At 42.3% G+C, this 24,805-nt stretch overlaps 1 protein-coding gene across 13 annotated transcripts in view; it reads left to right on the top strand.

Annotated features, from left to right (window-relative positions):
• cnot1 (CCR4-NOT transcription complex, subunit 1) overlaps positions 1-24,805 on the top strand; it is an 86,088-nt gene extending 61,283 nt beyond the window's left edge. For 12 of the 13 annotated variants that reach the window (XM_056282567.1, XM_056282555.1, XM_056282565.1 and 9 more), the window contains 13 exons: positions 6,971-7,079; positions 12,375-12,544; positions 13,301-13,532; positions 13,790-14,038; positions 17,079-17,242; positions 17,638-17,755; positions 17,895-17,996; positions 18,515-18,688; positions 19,265-19,414; positions 22,765-22,945; positions 23,306-23,438; positions 23,668-23,802; positions 23,959-24,805. In XM_056282567.1, coding sequence (XP_056138542.1) covers positions 6,971-7,079; positions 12,375-12,544; positions 13,301-13,532; positions 13,790-14,038; positions 17,079-17,242; positions 17,638-17,755; positions 17,895-17,996; positions 18,515-18,688; positions 19,265-19,414; positions 22,765-22,945; positions 23,306-23,438; positions 23,668-23,802; positions 23,959-24,037 — 1,996 coding nt within the window. In that variant the 3' untranslated portion in view covers positions 24,038-24,805. Of the gene's footprint in view, positions 1-6,970; positions 7,080-12,374; positions 12,545-13,300; positions 13,533-13,789; positions 14,039-17,078; positions 17,243-17,637; positions 17,756-17,894; positions 17,997-18,514; positions 18,689-19,264; positions 19,415-21,872; positions 22,035-22,764; positions 22,946-23,305; positions 23,439-23,667; positions 23,803-23,958 lie in introns of those variants that run through there. The other variant, XM_056282566.1, reaches the window with a different exon arrangement.

Here is a 24,805-nt window from a genome sequence, read left to right as displayed (position 1 = left end):
CACCTTTTGAATCTTGTCCTTAGAGTTACAGACTGAATAGCGGATCTTTTCGAGGTTTAGACAGGACATAATATATCATTCAGCCACTGAGCATGGGTGGGCAGGGCAGCATCCTTCCATCTAAGCAATATTGCACACCTGGCCAACAGAGAAGCAAAGGACAATATACGGTGTTTGGATGGGGTCAGGTGTATGTCATCCTTGTCAGTGGTGTCAAACAGGGTGACCAGAGGGTTAGGTTCTAGTTTAAAATTAAGGGTTAGGGATAAGGTTTGGAAGACAACTTTCCAGTCTTTTTCAAGTCTGGGACACGCCCAGAACATGAGGATAAGGGAAGCCTTATTTCACCCCCCACCTAAATTTGTCACAGATGGGACTCGCATCTGGGTATATATGGAATAGTTTGACTTTGGACACATGGGCTCTGTGCACCACCTTAAATTGTAGCAGACCATGACGGGCACAGAGGGATGTTGAATTAACCAGCCTGAAGATGGAATTCCATATATCGTCCAGCAGTGAAAGGCTTAAGTCCTTCTCTCAGGCAGTTTTAATCTTGTCAAGAAGGGCATGTCATATACCTGCGAGCTTGTCGTATATTGCGGATATTAAACCTCTATGTGACGGGTGTAGACTAAGGAATGCATCAGCAGTGCTCGTATCAGGTGCCTAAGGGAAATTTGGTATCTGAGAGCGGACAAAGTATCTAATTTACAGATATCTGAAAAAATTCCTATTTGGTAAATTGAACTTTCCATAGAGTTGTTCAAATGATGCAAAGATATTTGTCAGAGTTCATAGAGAATCAGGAAAGTGAAAACATAGCCCTTTTCTCTCTATGAAATGCCTTTTATTTAGCTAACTGCTTATTCAGCGATAGCAGAAATGGAACATAAACAGAATGGGTCTTCTGAGATGACTTGTTTTGATGCACTGGCAGTTGAGACAGTTGAAGCTGCTGGGGTTGCTGTGATTGGAGTTTCGGTTGCAGTGTGAGGTACACTTTGCAGAGCTTTACTTTGAAAAAATACTTTTGACTTTTTTTTTTAATCAGTCATCTTTGGTCAAAATCTCAGAACTACCATGGTATTCATATTACTGCATGTGACGACTAATCTCACGTAGCCAGTAGCGATGGGTACCGAAACCCAGTATTAAACGGGCACTGGTACTAAATTATTGAAGACTGTAGTATTGATAAGCTCCGACGTGAATGGTTCTGCTATTGGTATTTGAGAATTTAAGAAAATAAATCTCCTATTTATTTCATCATCATAATCATTATTTCCATAAACTATGGAGGTTGTAGGAGCACAGCTGATGCCTCAACAAGTCTCTTCCACCCAACCGATCTGGTATGGTGATTGAGTTTGGTTGAGTCATCATTGTGTTTCAGTAGGGGGGGACTACCTGGTGGTCCCTTATCTCCTCTCCAGGTATGGATGGCCGTTGGTTCACAGAGGAACTCATCCGTCCTTTGACAGGTTTTGTTTTTAGTCCTGCTGGGTGTCCACACACCCTCCTCACAACATTACATTACAGTCATTTAGCCGACGCTTTTATCCAAATCGACTTACAATAAGTGCATTTAATGTGGGAAATCAGGAGAACTACTAGTCATCAGAGGTCGTAAGTGCATTTAACAAGCGTCAAAGAGCAAAACCAGTGCTAAAGTAAAATTGCAAGAAAGAGATTTTATTTTTTAAATGAGTGAATACAATAAGTGCTAAGAACAAGTAACAGGGTAGTAGTTCTTAAGGAGGTGAGTTTTCAACCTGCACCGAAAGATTGGCAGCGACTCCGCTGTCCTGACATCAGTGGGGGGTTCATTCCACCACTGTGGGGCCAGGACAGAAAAGAGCCGTGACTGGGTCGATTGGCAGCAAGGGCCTCTGAGCAACGGGGCAACCAGGCGTCCCGAGGCAGCAGAGCAAAGTGGTCGGGCGGGGGTGCAGGGCTTGACCACGGCCTGGAGATAGGAAGGAGCTGTTCCACTGCCCTGTAGGCTAGCACCAGAGTCTTAAACTGGATGCGAGCAGCTACTGGGAGCCAGTGTAGGGACATGAGAAGGGGAGTTGTATGGGAGAACTTAGGGCGGTTGAACACCAGACGAGCTGCAGCTTTCTGAACAAGCTCCAGAGGTCTGATGGCTGACGCCAGGGCGCCAGCAAGGAGGGAGTTGCCGTAGTCCAGCCGGGAGATGACCAGAGCCTGGATGAGCACCTGTGCCGTCTCGTCGGTGAGGAATGGGCGAATCCTCCTGATGTTATAGAAGAGAAATCTGCAGGAGTGAGCCACCGATGCAATGTTTTCAGCAAATGACAGTTGGTCGTCCAGGATCACACCCAGATTCCTCACAGTCCGAGTTGACGTCACCATGGTTTTGTCAATGGTGATGGCCAGGTCTCGGTGTGGGCAACCTTTCCCCGGGAGGAACATCACCTCTGTCTTGTCCAGATTGAGCTTCAGTCAAGCACGCAGCAATGTGTGTCTCTACTTGTGTGTCAGAGGGAGGAAAGGACAAGATCAGCTGGGTGTCATCGGCATAACAACAATCCAAGGGTTGAAATGGGGGTGCGGTTTAGTTGCCTACAACCCGACGGTTGCAGTTTAACGTCATACCCAGGACGTGTACCCTATTTATTTATGGTACATAAATGTTATCTTGTGCCTTTTATCTCACCATCTCTGTTTCTAGTTTGTAGTAAGATTAAGGCATTTGTCTAAGATACATTTTCGTTATTCCCAATCCAGAAGAGCGATCTTTCAACTTGGAGCCTGTCGTATGTGCAAGCCGAAGGGCAGGGACAGGTCTCTGCCTCTGTCTTGGAGGGAGAGAGAGAGATAGACAGACAGACACACACACAGACACACACACACACACACACACACACACACACACACACACACACACACACACACACACAGAGTCTGCTCTTAGTGACAATGGCAGAGAGAGAACTAAACGGTCAAGTCTGGTTTTATTTCACTAGAGTCAGTGTTGACAATGCTTGTTGCCACAAGTGCAACACGTCTTTTTCATGTCAGGGCGGAAACACAAGCAATCTTTCCAAACATCTAGTGAAAGTGCATCAAATACAGATGGGGAAATACAGTTTTTGACTGCCTAGCTTGTAGTTCATCTCTTGTTGCGCCATCCACCTCAGGTATGTTATGTATGCTAGAAGCCCAGAGCCCACACGGAGTTAACTAAACTATACAAACATGGGTTGATGATTAAAAGTAACACTCAGACCAGACATGAGAAAATAAATCAATGTTAATTCTCTTCCTAATTTGTTTTGGGTTTTTTTTTCTTTAAAAAAATAACAAAAAGAGTGTCATTAAAGTACCGGATCGATAAGCAGTATCGGTAAGAGTAGTAATACTGTTAAAATCTTAAAGATAACCATCCCTAGTAGCCAGGCCTGTGTTTAGTTTTACACAGGTCTGGTTCTATGGTGATATGTGATGACTGGCCTAATTATGTTGCTTATCGGCATAGCTAACTTGGCTTGCCTAACAGTGGTGAATGTGCACCAACATTGACTCGAAAATGAAAAGAAATATTAACAACTTCAACAACAATGTTATGATACCATAAGCAGTTGACAGGGAAGTGTTTTTCCGCTGTGTACTTTTTTATCCACATAGTCACGTTCCAAGTAAGACGGTGACAGAATGGGGACTTTCTGGGTGTTTCTGCTGTAGTGTTCAGTTGTTGTGCCCCCCAGTAATGTATTTTAACCAGGAAATGCTTTTTGACCATGCCATTTGCTTACATTCTCTTGCTTGCTTTATCCAGCTTTGGTATGGTGATGACGGATGGTTCCAAATAAATTAGGCAGTGCAATGAAAAACACATTGTGGGGGAATCTGTTGCTAAGGCGGCCTGCCTTAACTATAACGTGCTGGGGGCAACACTGGTATTCCCTTACTAGACAGTAAGACAGGTCATGCAGGTAATATAGGAAAGCACAGAACGCGAGGATGGCAAGGACAGGAAAGGGGTGGAGTAGGATAAGAAAGGAGTGAGAAGGAGAGGTGAGAGCAGGAGCCTATGCCATTGAGGCTATTTAGTGTAATGTATTGAGAGAATTACTTCCACCATAACAGGGCTCTAAGTCACTAGCTAGACTCTTCTCTTCTGTAGTTTCCTGGTGGTGGAACAAGTTCCCAAACTCCATTCAATCTGCTGAGTCCTTCTCCATCTTTAAGAAGAAGCTAAAGATGATAATAATAATAAATCAATCTTATGTAGCGCTTTTCTAAAACTCAGTCGCTTTACAATAAATGGGGTGAAACAAGACGACAGATAAACATAACACAGACATACAGGGTTGGATGGGAAGGGGGCTACGAGAGAGAGAAGCGACAGCCACACACGACGCCAGCAGTACTCTCTGATTTGGACAGATACAAAAGGGAAAGAAAAAAAAACATCATAAATCACGTAAATCACAGATGAAGTCTGAAGAGGTGAGTCCCGACCAATGACCTGAATGTGGGCAGCCCGCAACAGTGTCTGATGCGCTTGGGGAGGGAGTTGGGGAGGGGGCAGGTTGAGCGCTCAGTCCCCAGCCTGCCCCAGACCAGGGGTGGATGAGTGGACGGGGGGGGGGGGGGGGCACGAGAAGGCAATGGAGAAAAGGTGTGTCTTGAGACAGGATTGGAAGAGTGGGAGGGATTTAGAGTCTCTCATGATTTGGGGAAGTGAGTTCCAGAGCCTGGGAGCTGCTCTGGAGAAGGCTCAGTCACCAAAGCCACGGAGGTTAGACCTGGGGGTAGAGAGAAGGGAGGATGAGGTGGATCTGAGGGACCGAAAGGGTTGGTGGGGGGGAGGATATCGGTGAGGTATGGGGGAGCCAGTTTGTGAAGGGCTTTGTAAGTAAGAACCGGGATTTTGAAATTGATCCGGTGGGAGATGGGTTGCCAGTGAAGGTCTTTTAGGACAGAGGTGATGTGGTGCCAGGATTTGGTGAAAGTTAAAAGTTGGGCGGATTTGTTCAGGACCAATTGGAGTCTCTTGATAGAGCTAGCACTGATGCCACAGAGGAGTGAGTTACAGTAATCAAGGCAGGAGGAGATGAAGGCATGGATCAGTATCTCGGCAGCAGGGCGTGTGAGAGAGGATCTTATTTTTGCAATGTTGCGAAGGTAGTAGAAGGAGGATTTGACCATTTGGCGGATATGTGGCTCAAGGAAGAGGGTGGGATCAAGGATCACACCAAGGTTGCGTGCCTGGGAGGAAGGGGAGACAGTAGTGCCATTGATGGTGAGTGCAAGGTTGTTGATTTGGCTGAGAGTAGACTTGGAGCCAATGAAGAGGAGTTCAGTTTTGTCGCTATTGAGTTTGAGAAGGTTTTGCTGCATCCAGACTTTAATTGCAGACAGACAGGAGTCTTAAGTGAGAGAGGGGTGGATTGTGAGAGGATTTGGTGCTGAGGTTTATCTGGGTGTCATCAGCATAACAGTGGAAGTCCAAGTTGAAATGGCGGAGAATCTGACCAAGGGGGGGGGGGGGGATGTAGATGATGAAAAGGAGCGGGCCGAGTACAGAACCTTGGGGAACACCTTGTGTGACTGTGGATGGAACAGAGGAGTGGTTGTGAAGTGAGATGAAGTTTGACCTGTTGGAGGGGTAGGACTGGAGCCAGCTGAGTACGGTGCCTTCAATACTGACATCTTTCAGTCTAGTGAGCAGGATGTTGTGGCTCACAGTATCGAAGGCTGCACTCAGGTTGATGAGGATGTTAAGGGCTCCAGTATCAGCAGAGGTGAGGAGGTCATCAAGTACTTTAAGGAGTGCAGTTTCAGTGCTGTGGAGTGGGTGAAAACAGGACTGTAGGGGTTCGAGTAGGTTGTTGGAGTGTAGGTAGGTTTGGAGTTGTGTGGCGACAATGCGTTCCAGAGTTTTAGAGAGGAAGGGGAGATTGGAAATTGGCTGATAGTGGTTGAGGCAGGATGGGTCTAGACCAGGTTTCTTGAGAATTGGGGTGACAGCTGCAGTTTGGTAGGCACAGGGGACAATTCCATGGGACAAAGACCCAGCTCTTTCTTGAATGCCTCTACACCTGATAGTGTATATATATATAAATAAATCGCTTCTATGCACCTCATGCATTGCCTTTGTGCACTGCCTGTTGACACCTATGTCCTATCAGACTTGGACCTAATTTTTTTTTTTTTTACACTTACTTGCGTTGTCGCCTCCTGACTAGATCCTTGCTTGTGTTGTATTAACTGTCAGATGTACGTTGCTTTGGATAAAAGCATCTGCTAAATGAAATTGTAAATTGTAATTATTTCTATGTTCAAGAAAAAAAGTGAAACTTCTCATAAGTGTTGAGGCATTTCATTAACCTTGGCATTTACGCTAATCATAACTACAAATATCCAGCTACCCGGGCCTCTGGAGCCTTTCTGGTACGCAAAAAACCGCCTGACAAATTCACATGCACATGACTTCATGAACATGAATAAACTTAACCCACATGACTCTAAGGTATGTTATTCTTTCAGCAGTGTGTATGAATACAAATCCCAGTGGTATTCACACTCTGAATACGCACAACAGCACCACTACTGAAGAAAATACTCAAGGAAACAATGAGGGGGTGGATTTAATCTTGTAAATGGACTACATTATATAGTGCTTTTTCCAGCTGCTACAGCCACTCAAAAGGCTTTTACAGTTAATGCCTCACAATTACCATCGCACACAAATGCACTCGTAGACTGATATCTGTCAGCCATGCAATGCAACATCCAGCTCATCAGGAGCAGAAATTAGGTGTCTTGCTCAGGGACACCTCAACACTTCTACCAGGAGGAGTTGGGGATCAACCAGCAATCCTTTAGTTACCAGATGGCCTGCTGTACCTCCTGAGCCTCTGTCGTCCCACATCACTGTAAATGGAGAATTATGACAATTTGTGAAGTATCAAACCTGTCTTTTGTGTCTGTCCAGATGTTTGATTGAGTGTCGCGATGAGTACAAGTACAACGTGGAGGCAGTGGAGCTACTCATCAGGAACCATCTGGTTAACATGCAGCAGTATGACTTGCATCTGGCACAGGTACACAGCTAACACCTTTACTTCAAAAGTTGTTTACTTATTTAATTTTGTGTAGTAACATTTTGTGTAGCTTGCCGATTTATATACAGTGTATTCAGGGTTATCATTGTTAATTTCCTCTGGTACTGGATAGAGCTTGGTAACGCCACTGATTTCCCAAATCAGTTATTTGATTTACATGATCCCAAATCGATTCGATTCAATATTGATTCAGTTAGGGATATTTCAGTTACGCAATACCAATTTTGCTTGGGTATGAAAGAGATTCTCAGAGAACTAACGCTGTAAATTGTACACCAATAGTAATAATAATGGGGGTGCACAGAACTTTTTTGGTCTGGTTCTCAAGGGAGCACCTGGAGATGTTGCTTGGTGCTCAGTCTTTACGCAGCACAGTTATCCTACAAGCTGTTGTCATCACTACCCTCCTGACTGCTCTCTTTACCGTCTTCCTCTCTTTCAAACATAACAGATGAAAATGTAGGCCTACTTCTTTCTCACTGGTTGAGTCTGCAATTATCTGTTTGCATCCATAAATCAACAGCTAGCTTTGGGTCAAAAGTCTCTTTTGTCATCTTTGACAAGTGGATGTGCATCAGGGATGAGAGGCGAGAGTCTGACAGGTGGGATCTGTACTTGCTTTTTATTATATTGAGATGTGAAAAATCCCCTCTCACATGCAGCACTGCTCAAGGGCAGCAGTGTAAGGGACAACAGAAGTACTTTATGAATGTTGGAGTAACTATCTGGATTACTTATCTTCACTGTGTTGACCAAGTCATACACAGAAGAGGCTGCCAAACGTTTTCCTGCTTTCTTTAAACCCATCCATTCTCTTACAGTGGAGTCTCTGTTAACAGACAAACTGGCCTCATATTTCTGGAGGATGTTAGTAAGTGCCAAAACTGTGTAGGTCTTGCATTTCTTGAGGCCGAGTTGAAGGATCAAAAATTAAAAATCGATCACATGATTTAAGGGATTCATATCTGCTTTCAAACTCATGAATTAGACCTCTCAATATATCAGCCTTGTCCCTGTCAGCATCCCCATTTGAAAGTCTCTTTCCTATACTTACCCTCACTGTCAAGCAGTAGTGTCAGCTGTCCAGCAGCTACCATCAGCTCATCTTTGCATTTACCAATAGTCACTTTATCTTGCTGAAACCTGAGAGAGGTGAACTGTAAAATGTTTCCAGTGTCAAACATGTTGGTAAGGAAACACCGAAAATGCTCTGCAGATATGTTTTAGGTCACTGTCGTCACTTGTAGCCACTTGAATTTGAATGGCGGGTAATAGCCTCCATATTTTCCACAGTCTCTTGCCTCCATACAGACCATCTGATGTTGGGAAACTTTCCTAGTTTCACAAAGGCAATGCTGTTCTCATCACATATCTTCTCTAGTTCTGTTCTTTTTGTGCCCCCTCTCTAAATAAAAGCCCAGCAACTTGACAACGGAGCGATTAAATGTCTCACAGTATGGTACCATGTGATCAGCTGACTTTGTGCAGTTCTCAATGGTGTGAGCAGTACACAGAATATGCACAAGGGAATCCCCAATCGCCACTATCTGACGCAACTCGCGAACGACTCCATTGTAAACTCCAACGTTGACTGCTGCTTCGTCTGTACACACCGAGACCAACTTTGTCTTCCACTGATCCCCTAAACCACAAGTATGGAAGAGCTGCTCCACTTCGTTCACTGTGTCCTGTGCTACTCGGTTCACACCCAAATTATTAAGCTGAGGTAAACTGTCCGTAGCGAGACACAGACACAATGTACACAATTTCCTGCTCCACTTGTGTTATGTCTTCTGATCCATCAAAGAACGCGCCCCAAAATTCAGCGGCCTTCAGTTTTTCACTCAATTTAAACTGATTGTCTGTGCGATGCACTACATGATGCAGGTCCCCCCCTTGTGAATGATATGCACTCCCGACATTAAACCCAAGCCTCTTGAAAAGCGCAGTATCCTCCTCATTATGAATGCATCGGGTGTGCATGTTTTGCTTTGTGAAAGGCCAACAGAAAAATATTACACAGTGCTTGCTTGACACTGTTCTTCATTCAGTTTGTCCTGCCATGTTTCAAGAGGGCAAGTGGATTTCTGATTCTGGCTGCACCTGTTATCAATTTGCACTATGTTCATGTGCTCTTTACTCTTCTCGTGCTTTTCAAGAGCCGATGACTGAAATTTTTTACCCCTATATGAAAGGCGCTGCTTTTATCTGTGAAATTTGGATTTTCACGGCATATTTTGCACCACATCTTTGTGCGGTCATCATCTGTTTGGAGCCAGGCTACTTCCTGCAGCCAGTTTTCCATGAATACACATTTTTTTTTTATGTACAGGTTCAGTCTGGCATTTCTTTGGAGGTGGTGCAACACCAAAGTAATTACTTAATGTAGCTTGCTTCTTGGACATTTTGATGAATGGACAAAAATACTGAAACCAGAGAAAAAAATGTAACATTAAGCTAGTTGTAGTAACCTTGCTAACTTAGAAAAAAACCCGCATCCACTTAATCAAGAACGAAGGTTGCACTATTAACAACTGATTATTAAAATTGGCACATTTGTCATAATGACTTTCTTACCAGTGATATATGGAGAAAATCCTGTTGTTTCAGTAATTGTGTCCCAAAAATGTTGGTGCGCGAAAGTGCCTCTTTTCTTGTTATCTGCTGCACATCATTTATTTTGACCACGTATGCGTACCAGTTATGTGCCCCGCTGGTAATAATGCATTTTATTTATACAGCGCTTTTCAAAATACTCAGATGCTTTACATATGACAAAGTAAACATAAAAGCAACACATGAAAAGCATAAAATGCACAACATTAATCACACTTTAAAAGCAGTTCTGAAGATGTGAGTTTTGATTGGTGATTTGAATAAGGACAGCTTGGTGCAGTCTCTTGATGTGTTTGGGGAGAGAGTTCCAGAGGGAGGGGGCAGCAATAAAGAAGGCTCTGTCAAGGAACCCTCTAAACCTGGTGAATTATTAAGAATGAATCGGTAATCAGGTTATGATGATCAATTCGAATCGGGGAAACGATTGAACCCAGCCCTATTACCGGATTGGATCTTTACTTAGTATTGGTATTTAGGCATATTGTTGGGGGGGGGGGGGCAGAATTACTATCTATGCTTACCGTGTGAGTATGTGTGTATATTATGGATTGAACAGATCAGATATGCTCATTTGATAGGGTATGAAGAGACCAACTCTACAATGAAAACCAGAATTGTGTAAGCTTGGCAATATGTTGATGAAAATTGCTTTTTGTTTGTTGCTCTAAACCGCGGGTGTAGTGTGTGTTCCATATATAATGCAATTGTAAGAAATGGGTGCATCTGATTGGCACATCTGAAGCAAGTTGACTGCAAATAAGTTTTGTCGATGGCAAAGTTGGGCTGAAACTGAATGTATTGTGGAACTGTGAATTACTGTGTAATTGAAATGGCCAAAAGAACACATATTGCATCTCAGCGTGCATGTGCATAGGCTGCTTATGCAAGTATAGATATGTCAGGGTAAATTATCCGAATGAAAACAACTTAGGTAGCTTAGGGATATTAAATGTAGATTTGATATAATTAATCTGAAAATATAAATTTTTCTTGATCTGCAACCCGCTTGAGCCTCAACATAAATATTTTTTTTTCCCTGACCTGTGTTACAAGTGTGTTGTCTAGTTTTATCCACGGTAGGTGCCGTGGACAAAACTGTAGGTCTAACAAACTGAGTCAACCTATGCATCACTTAAGTAGATACAGGGTCCCCACACATCTCTGAAAATCTGGAACTTTGTAGACTAGATTTCCATTCATGGATAACACCTGGAAAGTGATAAAATCGATCAGATGTCCAGGAAATATTCTTGGTCGCGGAAAATTTTGAAGTTGGATTGAAAAATTTAGTTTTTTTTTGTTGTTTTTTTTACCCACTGAGATTGAATATTTTTAACCGTATTTGTTGCTGTTTGGGTAGATCAGTACTTAATGTACTTCATCAGTGGGGCTATGTTCCATGACCAGCTAAATGTTGCAGTGCATTTAGATACTATTGAGGCTTCCACTTGTGGTTAATAATACCAGTACAACCTTCCATCAGCAATTGCTGTCATGTATATGCAAGCAAGAGTCATGCAAATTTTCCTTGATAGGTCCTGGAAAATGATTTATAAGTGGGAACCCTGAAATAACAAGCCATAAACAGTGCTGTTGTTTTTTGTTTTTCTTGCCCTTTTGTATCTGTTTAAGTGGGAGAGTACTGCTGGCGTTGTGTGTGGCTGCCGCTTGTCCCTCCCCCCTTCCCATCCACCCCTGTGTGTTTGTGTTATGTTTATGATAATAATAATAATAATAATAAATTAAACTTATATAGCGCTTTTCTAATACTCAAAGTCGCTTTACAATAAACGGGGTGAAACAAGACAACAGGTAAACACAACACAGATAAACATAACACAAGACAACAGATGTTATAAACATAACATCTGTTGTCTTGTTTCACCCTTTTTATTGTAGAACGACTTTGAGTGTTAGAAAAGCACTATATAAGTTTAATTTATTATTATTATTATAAAAGATGACATTTTGATTTTGTCTCATATTCATCTTTTGATCTCAAACCTAAATGATCCAAATATTTAGCAAAAACTAGGAATTGTCCCTGCTTTTTTTGGAGGGCTTTTTCTCCTCAATTGTACACTCTTCCGAGCCGTCCCAGTCACTGCTCCATCCCCTCTGCTGATCTGGGGAGGGCTGCAGACTACCACATGCCTCCTCCGATACACGTGTAGTCGCCACCCGCTTCTTTTCACCTGACAATGAGGAGTTTTGCCAGGGGAACGTAGTGTGTGGGAGGATCATGCTATTCCCCCAGTTCCCCCTCCCCCCTGAACAGGCACCCCGACCGACCAGAGGAGGCGCTAGTGCAGCGACCAGGACACATACCCACATCCAGCATCCCACCCGCAGACATGGCCAATTGTGCCTGTAGGGATGCCTGACCAAGCCTAGGTAACAGGGATTCGAACCGGCGATCCCTGTTTTGGTAGGCAATGGAATAGACTGCCATGTCACCCGGACGGATGCCCGACCCTGCTTTTTTAATACTTTTTGAGGGCACTTTAAACTAATCCTTCAAAAGACTATGCGACATTGCATCAGAGCTACTCTCAGTTGCTCTTAGTGGGGTGTTTTAGTAGTGGTGGGTGCAATTATTTTGTAAAAACTTCAATATAATGTGTATATTGGATTAATTGTTGATGCTCTTTTTTTCAGTCCATGGAGAATGGCCTGCACTACATGGCAGTTGCCTTTGCCATGCAATTAGTGAAGCTTCTGCTTGTGGATGAGCGCAGTGTTAGCCACATTACTGAGGCAGACCTCTTCCATACCATTGAGACCTTGATGAGGACCAGTGCACACTCCAGGGCCAATGCACCTGAGGGGTAAAGGAACACACTGAGATACAGTTTATATAGACTTGAATTGAGAGCAAGATTAAGAAAATAATTCCTAGAACTGGGTTGGCTTTCTTATAGGTATACCTTAATTAAAATGTAAGTGCTTATTGGGCCTTGACAAAGTAAAAGGGTGGTCCTCTAGTTTCGCTTAAGGAATATGGTAGAAATATTATACAATACAATTTTGTGTTTTGTGATTTACACCCATCCTTTAAAATGTTTCTCTTTTGTTAATTGATTGAATATTTCTATTGAAATAAACTCTGCAAGTAATAGCAGGGGAGAAATATACAGTAGCTATAAAGTCTACACACTCCCTGTTAAAATGGAAGGTTTTTGTTTTTTGTGATATAAAGAAATGAAACCAAGATAAATCATGTCAGTTTGTTTAAAACTATAGGTTGCAGTTTTAACAAAAAGTGGAAGTGAGTGACATGATTTATCTTGGTTTCATTTTTTACATGACAAAAACCTGCCATCTTAACGGATGTGTAGGCTTTTTATATCCACTGTAGTTTCAATACCTTACTCTACCTTCAAATGCTGGCAAGTGTCTGATTTAGCTTTTATAACTTGGATTTTTCGTTTTTGATGATCGCATCAAAGAGTTTCCCGTTTGGGAGGAAAAAAAGGCATCAGTTTATATTTTTGTAACAATTTTGGTAATCTAATTATCGACCTTGTTTCACAGCCCCCCCCCCTTTTTTTTTTTAAACCTGTCTTGCTTCCCTCTCCCTTCAGTCTTCCTCAATTAATGGACGTGGTTCGCTCAAATTATGAGGCCATGATTGACAGAGCCCATGGTGGACCCAACTTCATGATGCACTCTGGGATTTCCCAGGCATCAGAATATGATGACCCTCCTGGGCTAAGGGAGAAGGCAGAGTACCTGCTGAGGGAGTGGGTCAACCTGTACCACTCTGCTGCTGCTGGCAGGGACAGCACCAAGGCTTTCTCTGCCTTTGTTGGACAGGTAAACCAATTTTATCTTTCAGGTTTCCTGAGATTGGGTAATAGTGGTGATTCCCTTAAATCTGGCAGTGGCATGTACATTTTTTTGTCAAGTTAAACTACTGATAACCTGTAGATTAATTTAACCAACCATTCCCTTAGCAAAAATCCTACAGAAAAGTTCTCTCTTCAAATTCTAATTCAAATTAATTTCTCAAGTTAGGCTTTATCTTACTAGTCAAGACTAGTATATCTAAATGTTCCTTTTTCCCCTCTTAGATGCATCAGCAAGGCATCCTGAAGACAGATGACCTGATTACACGGTTCTTCCGATTATGCACAGAAATGTGTGTGGAGATCAGCTACCGGGCACAGGCCGAGCAGCAGCACAATCCAGCAGCCAGTGCAGCCATCATCAGGGCCAAGTGCTACCATAACCTGGACGCCTTTGTTAGGTTAATAGCCCTGCTAGTTAAACACTCTGGAGAGGCCACCAACACAGTTACTAAGATCAACCTGCTCAACAAGGTACAGGAATAGTTGTGTAAAAGTCCAACCTAGCTTTTTGCTTTTTCATCTGTAACGTCAGAGTACCTGCTGACAAAGGACAATCAACCCGGTTACCAAGTAATGGTTATATAGATGTTTAATTTTCCCTCGGGGCAATTTGATTTTATGTTGAGTAAGCGTTTAAACAGAACAAGACAATGCACATACTACAGTAGATAAAAAAAACAACTTAACAAGCGCATGCCGAAAAACTTGCTTTCATTCCAAGAACACTTACTGCAAAGCACTTCACAAGAAACTGTCAGTCTAGAGTGTTTGTTTTTTGTTTTTTTAAACTGCTGTGTGTTCTGCATGTTTACTGTTTTGTGTGCCATTTTAAGACTTTGGCTTAAAGGCTTGATTAAACCAGACCAGATTTGCTGTCCAAATCTCAACTAGTACAATAGTTGATAAACAGTTGAATGGAGGAGGAGTATTGATGTGGAGTTATCTTGGACCAAGGTTCATAACCTCCCACTAACTTTCTCAGTTCAGTAGTTGTAAACTGTTTGAACTGGAAACTGCTAAGCTGGTCCCATTTGTGAATGAGTACTGTATTTCCCTGTCTACAAGTTGCACCAGAGTACAAGTCACACTCTGCAAAAAATGTGTTGTTGCAAGGGAAAAAAAACACAACATGCTTCGGTATACAAGTCGCATTTATATGGTCATACATAAGTGATGCATGGGTCAGGGTTTTTTAATGCTCACACCCACCCGACCAGTTATGAGAGCCAATCCGCACCGACTGACCCACTATAATATGTGTTAAGTAAACACCCGACCTGATCTTCAAACCTCCAGATTTAGCCAAGGCTACAGCAAAGTGAGCAGTATTGCTCTACTTTTTGGGCTGTTTGCCCGGCATAATACACTGATAGCAAGGCATAGCATATTGTATCTTAGCCTAACAGTGTCTGGGTCTAGGCTACTAAACAACTAGATGACTTGTTCCAAATGGTGTTCTTTATTGTTGAATAGCAACAAAACAAGTTTTCCTTCATTAAGACATGAACATTGTCTCTTTCTCTCTCATTCTCACACTCTCTCTCTCACACACACAAGCCTCCTTTTTTTGACCAAAAAATGTTTTGGCTGTATAAACAAAAGCTTACAGGTACCACTTAGGGGAAAGAACTTGTAGGTGAAGCCTCAGCACTCCAGAAGACATGCATTGACCAAAACCAGGATCGCAAATTGATGATAAAGCTGCTTGAGTGCCTGCGCATGTTTGAGTTTGAGAGAGGGGAAAGAGAAGGTGGTGGAGTCGTAATGCACAGCCTAGCCCAGAGGTTGGCAACCTTTTGCCACTTTACAAAATTAAAAATAAAATAAAAACCACAGAGCCAATGCCAGTTCAATTTCAAAATGAGCATTTATCTATTTATTTATTCACTGCTGCTGCTTGTCTCCCTGTCTACATTCCACATGCCAAAAGAGCCCCATTCCACACACATACACACTTATTTAAGCAAATGTATGAATTACTAGGGCACAAAAGAAAATTAATTCAATCTTATCGATTTAGTGTGACCCTTGTTTGTTGCAATATCTGGTAACCACTGCTGGACATAGTGTCGTTCACATCCACACAGTCGTCAAGAGCTACGTTAAATACCGGTGCATCTCTTAATGCAAGGATTTGCTGGTGCCTTGCATTTTCAGCCATATCTGTAATGCGTTTCTCTACAGTTCTCGCAGAAACGGGCATTTCTTTGGTCCTGTTGATGATCATGTCTTTGTTTGGCAGCCCAGCAAATATGACCTGCGAACTGCTGAGGAAAGCCTCCTTTATACACTCTCCATCGGAGAATGGCTTCTCGTGTTAAGCAATGCACTGTGCAACTTTATAACTGCCCTCTATAGCTTGGTTTTTGGAGGCACATAGGGTTGTAAACAGGCTGCTTTACTTCCTGTACTGGGCCACTACCCTCTTGATTGATTCAGCTTTGTCAGCCTTATCTTTGAAGTTTTTCTTGTGCCTTGTTTCAAAATGACGTTTTACACATGAAGTTCGACACACAACATTTTCACAGCAGAGAGTGTACACAGCTTGGTCCTTTCGCAAAATAAATCCAAATTCGTTTACCCAAGACTGCTGAAAGAGGCGAATATTAGACAATATTGCTTCTGCCAGCGTAAGGTGTTATTGACATAAAGCAAAAAAGCAAGCTAGTTAGCTATCCTAAGTTTTCAGTACCGCTATAGTGTTGCACTGGTTGGTAGATCAGAGGGAGGGGGGGAGGGGTATGATAGATCATGTCAATTGTGTGCACTCTTGCTGTCAAAAACAAGGGTATATTTCGAAACTAGTATTTCAAATTGAATTGTTTGTTTAGTTCACCATTAAGCTAAATTTTATATTAAAAATGTTTATCAAAAAAGTATATTAAAAAAATATTTTTATTGAATTGCTCCGCTTGCCCATGTTAATAGCTTGCCTAGCCCACTGCACACAATGTTTCTATGGGTTATTGATAACTTACTCAGAGCACTGCTTTGTCACTTTTTAACCTGCCCATCTGAACCCGTGATATTTTCTAGTAAGCTTACCTGAACCCGCCCAGCCTATGCATCACTATGGTACAGTATTTTCAATTGAGTCACAAGATTAAACAAGTGCCATGTAGTGGCCTTATTTGAAATGCAGTTAATTCGTTCCACAAAATTACATTATAGAGTCGCAGGACCAGTCAGATGAGTAGAAAAACAGCAACTTGTAGTCCAGGAAATACGGTATAAACTAAGTGTACACCAAGTGTGTTCAAGCGGCCCAAGGTGGTGGTTTATGTTTTTAAGGTGGTGCGTGTTAGGCATGTTTACTGTTCTGAGTGCTATTTTAAAGCCTTTGGTTTGATCTTGCTGGGAATCAGCTTCCTAGTGAACTTTCAGACCACTCAGCGAATGAGCCTTATATATTTAGGTGGCCATACTTGGATTATGTATTTTAGCTAAAGTCATTTTTGCAACGATGGAACAGTAATTTGGAGTGATGTGCATTCTGTACGATTCTTTTTAGGTCCTGGGCATTGTAGTGGGGGTGCTGATCCAAGACCATGATGTGCGTCAGACAGAGTTTCAACAGTTGCCATACCACCGCATATTCATCATGTTACTGCTGGAGCTCAACGCCCCAGAACATGTTCTAGAGACAATTAATTTCCAGACACTCACCGCCTTCTGGTAGTACACATGCATTTAACTTTAATTTAAAAGTCAAGTGTAAGAATTTGGACAGCTTCTTTTAAACAGACAAATCATTTGGTCATAATGCATTAAGAAAATTCTTGTTACTTTAGGATAAGGTGGTTAAACTTGTCTGGCATGCAGCCAGTAATTTTGTTCATAAGTGAAGTATATTTTTCTGTGACAGTCACTAGCAAAGCTGAATATTGTACCTTTCCATTAAGACAAGCAGCAATAAATGGATGTCTGTCAAGTTTTACCAACTTAGATGCCATCCATGCATTTTTCACTGTTAGTAATTTTGATTTGATTGGGTGGGGCTTGAATAAAATACCTTTCCATCACTTGTTCTTCTGAAAAAATTTCCAACCAATTCTTTTCCGCCTCACCAGTAATACCTTCCACATCCTGCGGCCCACCAAAGCACCTGGCTTTGTGTATGCCTGGCTGGAGCTCATCTCCCACCGCATCTTCATTGCCAGAATGCTGGCGCATACACCGCAGCAGAAGGCAAGCCATGAGCCCTAAACCAGTCACTCACACAGATATATTTACTTTTGGTTTGTTCTTGGTAGTAAATACACAAATTAGAATCAAGTTCATTTACAAGTTAAAACCAGTTGTACAACAGACTGTGTTTGTCCCCCAGGGTTGGCCCATGTATGCTCAGCTGCTGATTGACCTCTTCAAATACCTGGCCCCTTTCCTTAGGAATGTAGAGCTCAACAAACCTATGCAAATCCTTTACAAGGTATTGTCTTTCCTTTGCTTTTATTTACTCACCAGATGAATAATTCTTTTTTCTTTAAAAAAAGCTAACAGGGTACTAAAGCGTATTTTTTGGCTTGAACAACCCAAGTTTTGCTATGAAGGTTCATGTATCCCAAGTAGTTTTCAGTTTATTTTTTTACATGGTAATTTTCGTGATTTGTGACATGTACTTAAAAATGAGAAAATTTTAATTGCATTTTTTGTATACCACCAATAAAGTTTTTAAATTGGTACACAATCATGTGCCATGAGGCATGTGTATGTGTTTTCATATCAACCATCCACCGTAGCAGCTGATTTTACGATCTGGCATTCTTTCATCAGACGGAAAGTTCCGATAGTGAAATTTGCTGGTATTGTGTTGGGTTGGGGAAATAACTATACATATGGCTTTCCATGTTACATGCTTGAAGTACCACTGCTTTAAATTTGAGTAGCACAAGACTTGTGCAAACTTTTTTTTTCATCTTATGTTCTGTTCATTGTTTCCTCTTTAAGGGCACCCTGCGTGTGCTCCTGGTCCTGCTGCACGACTTCCCAGAGTTTCTTTGTGACTACCACTATGGTTTCTGTGACGTCATCCCACCCAACTGCATTCAGCTCCGCAATCTCATTCTCAGTGCCTTTCCACGAAACATGAGGCTCCCTGACCCCTTCACCCCCAACCTCAAGGTAGGTGCATGCACACACAGGCAATTTGACCAGACTGACAATTGCTGTGAAGTTTGTCTCAGCTGAAGCAGGGTAGAAATCAAAAACTTCAATGTAGCAACACGACAAACACCGTGAAGCATTTACTCAAGATCCAAAATTCTTTTATTGCCCTGTGCATATACGCACAAGGAATTTTACTTGGCATTGTTGGTACAGTTGCTTAATATTGCCATCATTAAATATAGGTGTTCAGTTTTTTTTGGGGGGGGGCATTTATTGTCTTTCCCTTATTTACAAAAGTTTTAACTTGTGTGGCTCTTTATTATGAACTATGAAAAAATATTTCCTTGCTAATTGACATGACGTAGCTATGTTTACATTCATACTGCGTAAGCATCAAAAAGATGGTTGCAGTAATGGAAAGCAGCAGTCTACAGTTTACACTGAATAGCTTTTTGATGAAATAACTGGTAAAGTTTAGTGGTGACACATACTTAGGGGTTGGGTTTGTGCTTTGGTATAAATGGAAGGGGTTTTCTACTGATATTGGGATCTGAATATGCCATCTCTCCTGCCTCCATGTTGCTACTAAAGGTGGACATGCTGAGTGAGATCAACATCGCTCCACGTATCCTCACCAACTTTACTGGTGTTATGCCCTCCCAGTTTAAGAAGGATCTAGACTCGTACCTGAAGACCCGTTCACCAGTCACCTTTCTGTCTGAACTGCGCAGCAACCTGCAGGTATGGGCTAGCACACAACAAAGAGGGTTAGGCAGCATAATTTCTATTTACGTTATTGCATTTTCCTACATTAACAAGTCATTCATACCCTCTTTTCACAAGTATGGAACGGATTCCGTCCCGTTTCGCGCAGCTTTTTTGAACCGTTGAGAGCATTTCAACCAAAAATAAATTGGTTTGGAACCTGAAAAGTTGGTTCCCAGCTAGAATCAAAAAATAGTAGGACCGTAAGTGGAAACTGCGACGACATCTGTGGCCATGTCATATTCTAGGTTGGAAAGAGATGGAGAAGGCAACAACGGAGGAGTCAAGAGAAAAATTGTTGGAAAAAAGAGAGCATGCAGGGGGTGTCCGGGTGGCGTGATGTGGCGGTGTATTCCGTTGCCTACCAGCACGGGGTTCGGCGGTTCAAATCCCCGTGTTATCTCCGGCTTGGTTGGGCGTCCCTACAGACACAATTGGCTGTGTCTGTGGGTAGGAAGCCGGCTGTGGGTGTGTCCTGGTCGCTGCTTTAGCACCTCTTCTGGTTGCTCGGGGCACCTGTTCAGGGGGGAGGGGGAACTATGGGGAACAGTGTGATCCTCCCACGCGCTACATCCCCCTGGCGAAGCTCCTCACTGTCGGGTGAAAAAGAAGCGGCTGGCAACTTCACATGTATCGGAGGTGAGGGGCTGGAGCAATGACCGGGACGGCTCGGAAGAGTGGGGTAATTGGCCAAGTACAATTGGGGGGGGAGCATGCGGTGGTCTGCTGATGAAATCCAATGTTTGGTGACAATTAGGTCATTGCGTAATAGTCATAATTAGGGATGGGTACCCGAAACCTGGTATTAAATAGTCACCATTGCTAAATTATTAAAGACGGTATTATTGATACGCTCTGACGTTTGAGGTTCTGCTATTGGTATTGGAGAAATTAAGAGAATAAATTGCCTATTTAGGCTATATAAATGTTGCACTTTTTATCTCTGCAACTCCATTTCAAATTTGCAATAAGATTAAGGCGTTTTCTAAGATGCATTTTTGCTATTCCCAATCCAGAAGAAAGATCTCTTTCACTCAGAGCCTGTCGTATGTGCGAGCCAAGGGACGGGGCCAGCTCTCTGCCTCTCTTAGACACACACACACACACTATCCCTAGTCATAATAGTTGATTAAAAAAAATTGTAATAACAGCAAAAAAGCTCACAGGCAATCAATGCGATCCGCCATCTTGCTACTACTGTTTTCTTCCATTGTGCAATGCCCTCAGTTGATGATGCATCCTTGATTCCAATGGTACCACTCAAAACTTATGGAAACATGGGCGGGTTCACTAGATAGCACCAAGGTTTCAAGAATCTTGAACGAGGGGTCCGCGGTGATGTAGCGGTCTAAGCATCGGCTTTGTGTCGATGCAGTTGCCCACTGGGGACTGGGGTTCACGCCCCGGTCTCGTCAGAAGCTGGACTCGACGAAGGAGCATAATTGGCAATGCTGTCTTCGGGGGGTGGTGGAGGCAGCGTGTGTTCGTCACATGAATGCGTCTCTGTGTGTGTCAGAAAAAGCAGTGGTTCGGCCTGGATTCGTCTTGTCACGAAAGTAGCGAGGCGTCTCCTTTGAGACTGCCGGCCGGAGAGATGCAGTTGGCGAACGCATGCAGTATGAGGGTGGGTGTTTGAATTAAAATAGGGATCGATTGGCCACTAAATTGGGAGAAAAAGGGAAAAATCAGAAATAAATAATAAAAAAAAATCTTGAACAAGTTAATTTATTGGAAAAGAGGTATCAAGTGTTGCTTTTGAGATGGGCATTTTTCTCCATTCAGCAATTTGAGGTACAATGCAAAAATTAACAACCTTATGTTGAGCCACCTGAGGGTCCCCCTCAAATGGCCCAAACAATGAGCTGCTTGCAACTCTTGGTTGAAAAAGGCCCTTATAAACCCTAGGGCTGGACCCGAATATTCGGCTATCTTGATATTCGTTCATTGGGTAGGTATTCGGTTTCAATTGTGGGATTCGGATATTCGTGTTTTGTTTTTGTTTTTTGTTGCTTAATGTAGGCTATCAATAAAGGTGAACTGCAAAAACACATTTTGTCGGCACATTCTTGCACTGTATACTTTTTAATTGCACTGTTAAAGTGTGGTATACTATCTCAGCTTGGGTGCCTGACATCCCTCTTACTCACAGCAGTGATGTCGCGTTCCAGTTCACCTTTGCCGTTAAAGGGAAGACAAAATGCTGAAAGAGCTCAGCTGTGCTGCTGTTATTATAAATGTGCTACCTTTTTCTGTTTATTACAGTTCATCAATTTATTTTTCGTTCTTTACTGTGTCGGTAATTGGTGAAAATAATTTCTGAGTGATTTGTCAGAAAAATGTCAGAGTATTACATTGTTAGCCTACTGTTATGGCTATGTCATTAAAAGTATTATTACAGAAATATGGGTGTTTTGTATCTCTGACTCTTTTTTAGGTTCAGGTTGTAAAACGTTATAGACTTAGGCTAATAGCTGATGGAATCTGGAACTGGAGTTGATCCCCACGTGCTGCACTGTGGCTGCCCACTCCTTCTAGAGTATAGGAAAGGATAAATGCAGAGGACAAAATTCACGACTACTGAGAAATGGCAAGAAATTATAAATAAATAGAGATCTTATTGATATAAATCTCAAATCTTAAATTTGTTGAAGCTAGTATGCTGTTTCTGTGCTTCTGTTTCACTGCGCTTTGTTGGGTGTCATCTCGAATTCGGGGGCTTTTATTATGAGCATTTATGTAGAGCTATAATTTATCCATGATAAGAAAGATGTCAAGCTTTTATGTCACAAGAAATGCATAGATAGGACCCCGTTCAACCAAATTCCTCAGGATTACAAACGTGCATCAAATACACCAAACCTTTTGGAAAATATTTTTTATTAACAAATAACACAAACAACAATACTGTAGCAATACTGTAACAACAGAATCCATAACAATTAATGCCTTTAATGAAATCAAGACACATGTTGCACTGCTATGCCGTCCATCTCAGCCGAGAACGGAGAAATGTATGCCCCCCCCTCCCCCTCCAAAAAAAGAAGCTCCGAATATTGGCTGTTGATTACAACTGAAGCGCCAGAGCCCAAAAAAATGGCATTTGGAACAGCTCTGATAAGCCCACATGCCTACTTAACATAAATTCACCCAGTCTTTACTTGCTTGGACTCAATAACAGTACTGCGTTGCATCCATGGCAGTGTCCTTTCTCAGTAACAGTTTAAATTCCCCTGACTGTTTTAAACATGTCGATGAAAAGTGCTAACATGTACAAGTAAAAAGAATAAAATACACACTACATTCTAATTTCTTCTGTGCTGTCCTAGGTGTCCAATGAACCAGGGAACCGCTACAATATCCAGCTGATCAATGCTCTAGTACTGTATGTGGGAACACAGGCCATTGCTCACATCCACAACAAGGGCAGCACCCCCTCAATGAGCACCATCACTCACTCGGCACACATGGACATCTTCCAAAACTTGGCAGTGGACTTGGACACAGAGGGTGAGACCACAACTGCTCAGTTACTTTCCCTCTGGTCAACCAACCTTGTTTTGTTTTTGTTTGTTTTTTGTCCCTTCACTGAAACTTTATTTTTAGAAGAGATTTTTGTTTTAAAGTTGCTCTTTGTGTCCCACTTGGACATCATATTTCATCATGCATGTAGTTGGACAAAACAGATGGGAAAAGCTTTTTCGTGGATTTTTTATTTTTATTGATCCCCTACAAATACGTACTTCGCAAATATTTAGTGGAAAAAATCTGATCACTTTGCATCATTTGTTGGACGCTTACTTAAAAGTTGGACTTGATAAAGGGTGGTGCAAAACACTTTTGTTTTTGTGTGTCCCCTGCCCATTCCAGGTCGTTACCTGTTCCTGAATGCGATAGCCAATCAGCTACGCTACCCCAATAGTCACACCCATTACTTCAGCTGTACCATGCTTTATTTGTTCGCTGAGGCTAACACAGAGGCCATCCAGGAGCAGATAACCCGGTAAGACAGCTCACCAAAGTGAAACAAGAGGCTGTATGAGATTGTTTCGATCATACGTATTATAGCATTAAGTCTTCTGTCACACTGATGCTAAGACACAAATTATTATTGTAATCAGTTTCTGAGCTTCCAACTTCTTAAACCTACTAAATGTTAAGCTGACTTGAACTCTAATCAATTCCTTGTGTCTACCCCCTCCTTCCTTCCCCTGTCCTTGCCCCTACCCTAGGGTTCTGTTGGAGAGACTGATAGTGAACAGGCCACATCCCTGGGGACTGCTTATTACCTTCATTGAGTTGATCAAGAATCCAGCCTTTAAGTTCTGGAGTCATGACTTTGTGCACTGTGCCCCTGAGATTGAAAAGTACGTTTTGATTTTTCCAGTTATGAGACCCTTTACGGTGCAGTTTTTACTTATCGTCTACTTGGGTTGAACCCTTTGTAATGGTTGATCAACTGTGCTGTCCCCGCTCCAACAGATACTAAATCGTTGTTCTTCTGCTCTCCATTCCTGTCTCAGGTTGTTCCAGTCAGTAGCCCAGTGCTGCATGGGACAGAAGCAAGCTCAGCAGGTGATGGAAGGCACTGGTGCCAGCTAGTCTGTGTCCCAGCCAGTCTGTAGCTTATGGGAGAGATGCTGGATCCACCCCACACACATTCTTTACTGTTGGCACTGGACAAACTGGCATTGACACTTACTTAAATGTGGATGAAAGGACTACTGCTCACAGCGCTAAAGTTTGATTTTTGAAGGCATTTGGACATGCTGTTAAATATTTTAAGCTTTGATGTAAATATTGGGAGAGGGAGTGGGGAAAGATGAGGAGAAATATGAAATGTCCAATGAAAATGTAATATGACATGTATAGACACATGTAAACATATTTCACTCACTACCAAAGTCCCCAGTTTGCCTCCCTCCCACATGAACTAGGTGTTTTTTTTCCCCTGAAGTTTTGCATTCAGAAGTTTAATAAAAGCTGCCTGCTATTTTTTTCTTTTTTGACTGGGGAGAGAAAGTGTAGTTCGTCCCCCCCCAAGGGGGTTTGGGGGTGCACTCGTGATGTGTGTGTGGGGTGGTGTTGGAGACTGTCCATTTGAAATTGTGGCTCTGAAATCCTCTCCCTGGCATTTGTAAAATTGTGGAAAGTTAGAATGGCAAATAGAGTCTTGAAAATTTGTACAAAGACCCAAATTGCAGAACAACAAAAGAAGGACCAATACAGCCCATTTTGTAAGGATTTTGAATGTTTTGTAAATGTATTGGTCCACGTGTTGTATTTTGTAGTCCTTTCTAGTTGCCTTTAGTTCTTGCTACTTAACTGCAATATGCATACATACAGGAAATAAAGCATTAGATAATTGAA

Source organism: Lampris incognitus, chromosome 6 (genome assembly GCF_029633865.1).
Source record: "Lampris incognitus isolate fLamInc1 chromosome 6, fLamInc1.hap2, whole genome shotgun sequence".
NCBI lineage: Eukaryota > Metazoa > Chordata > Actinopteri > Lampriformes > Lampridae > Lampris > Lampris incognitus.
This window is presented reverse-complemented; position numbering and strand designations above follow the sequence as displayed.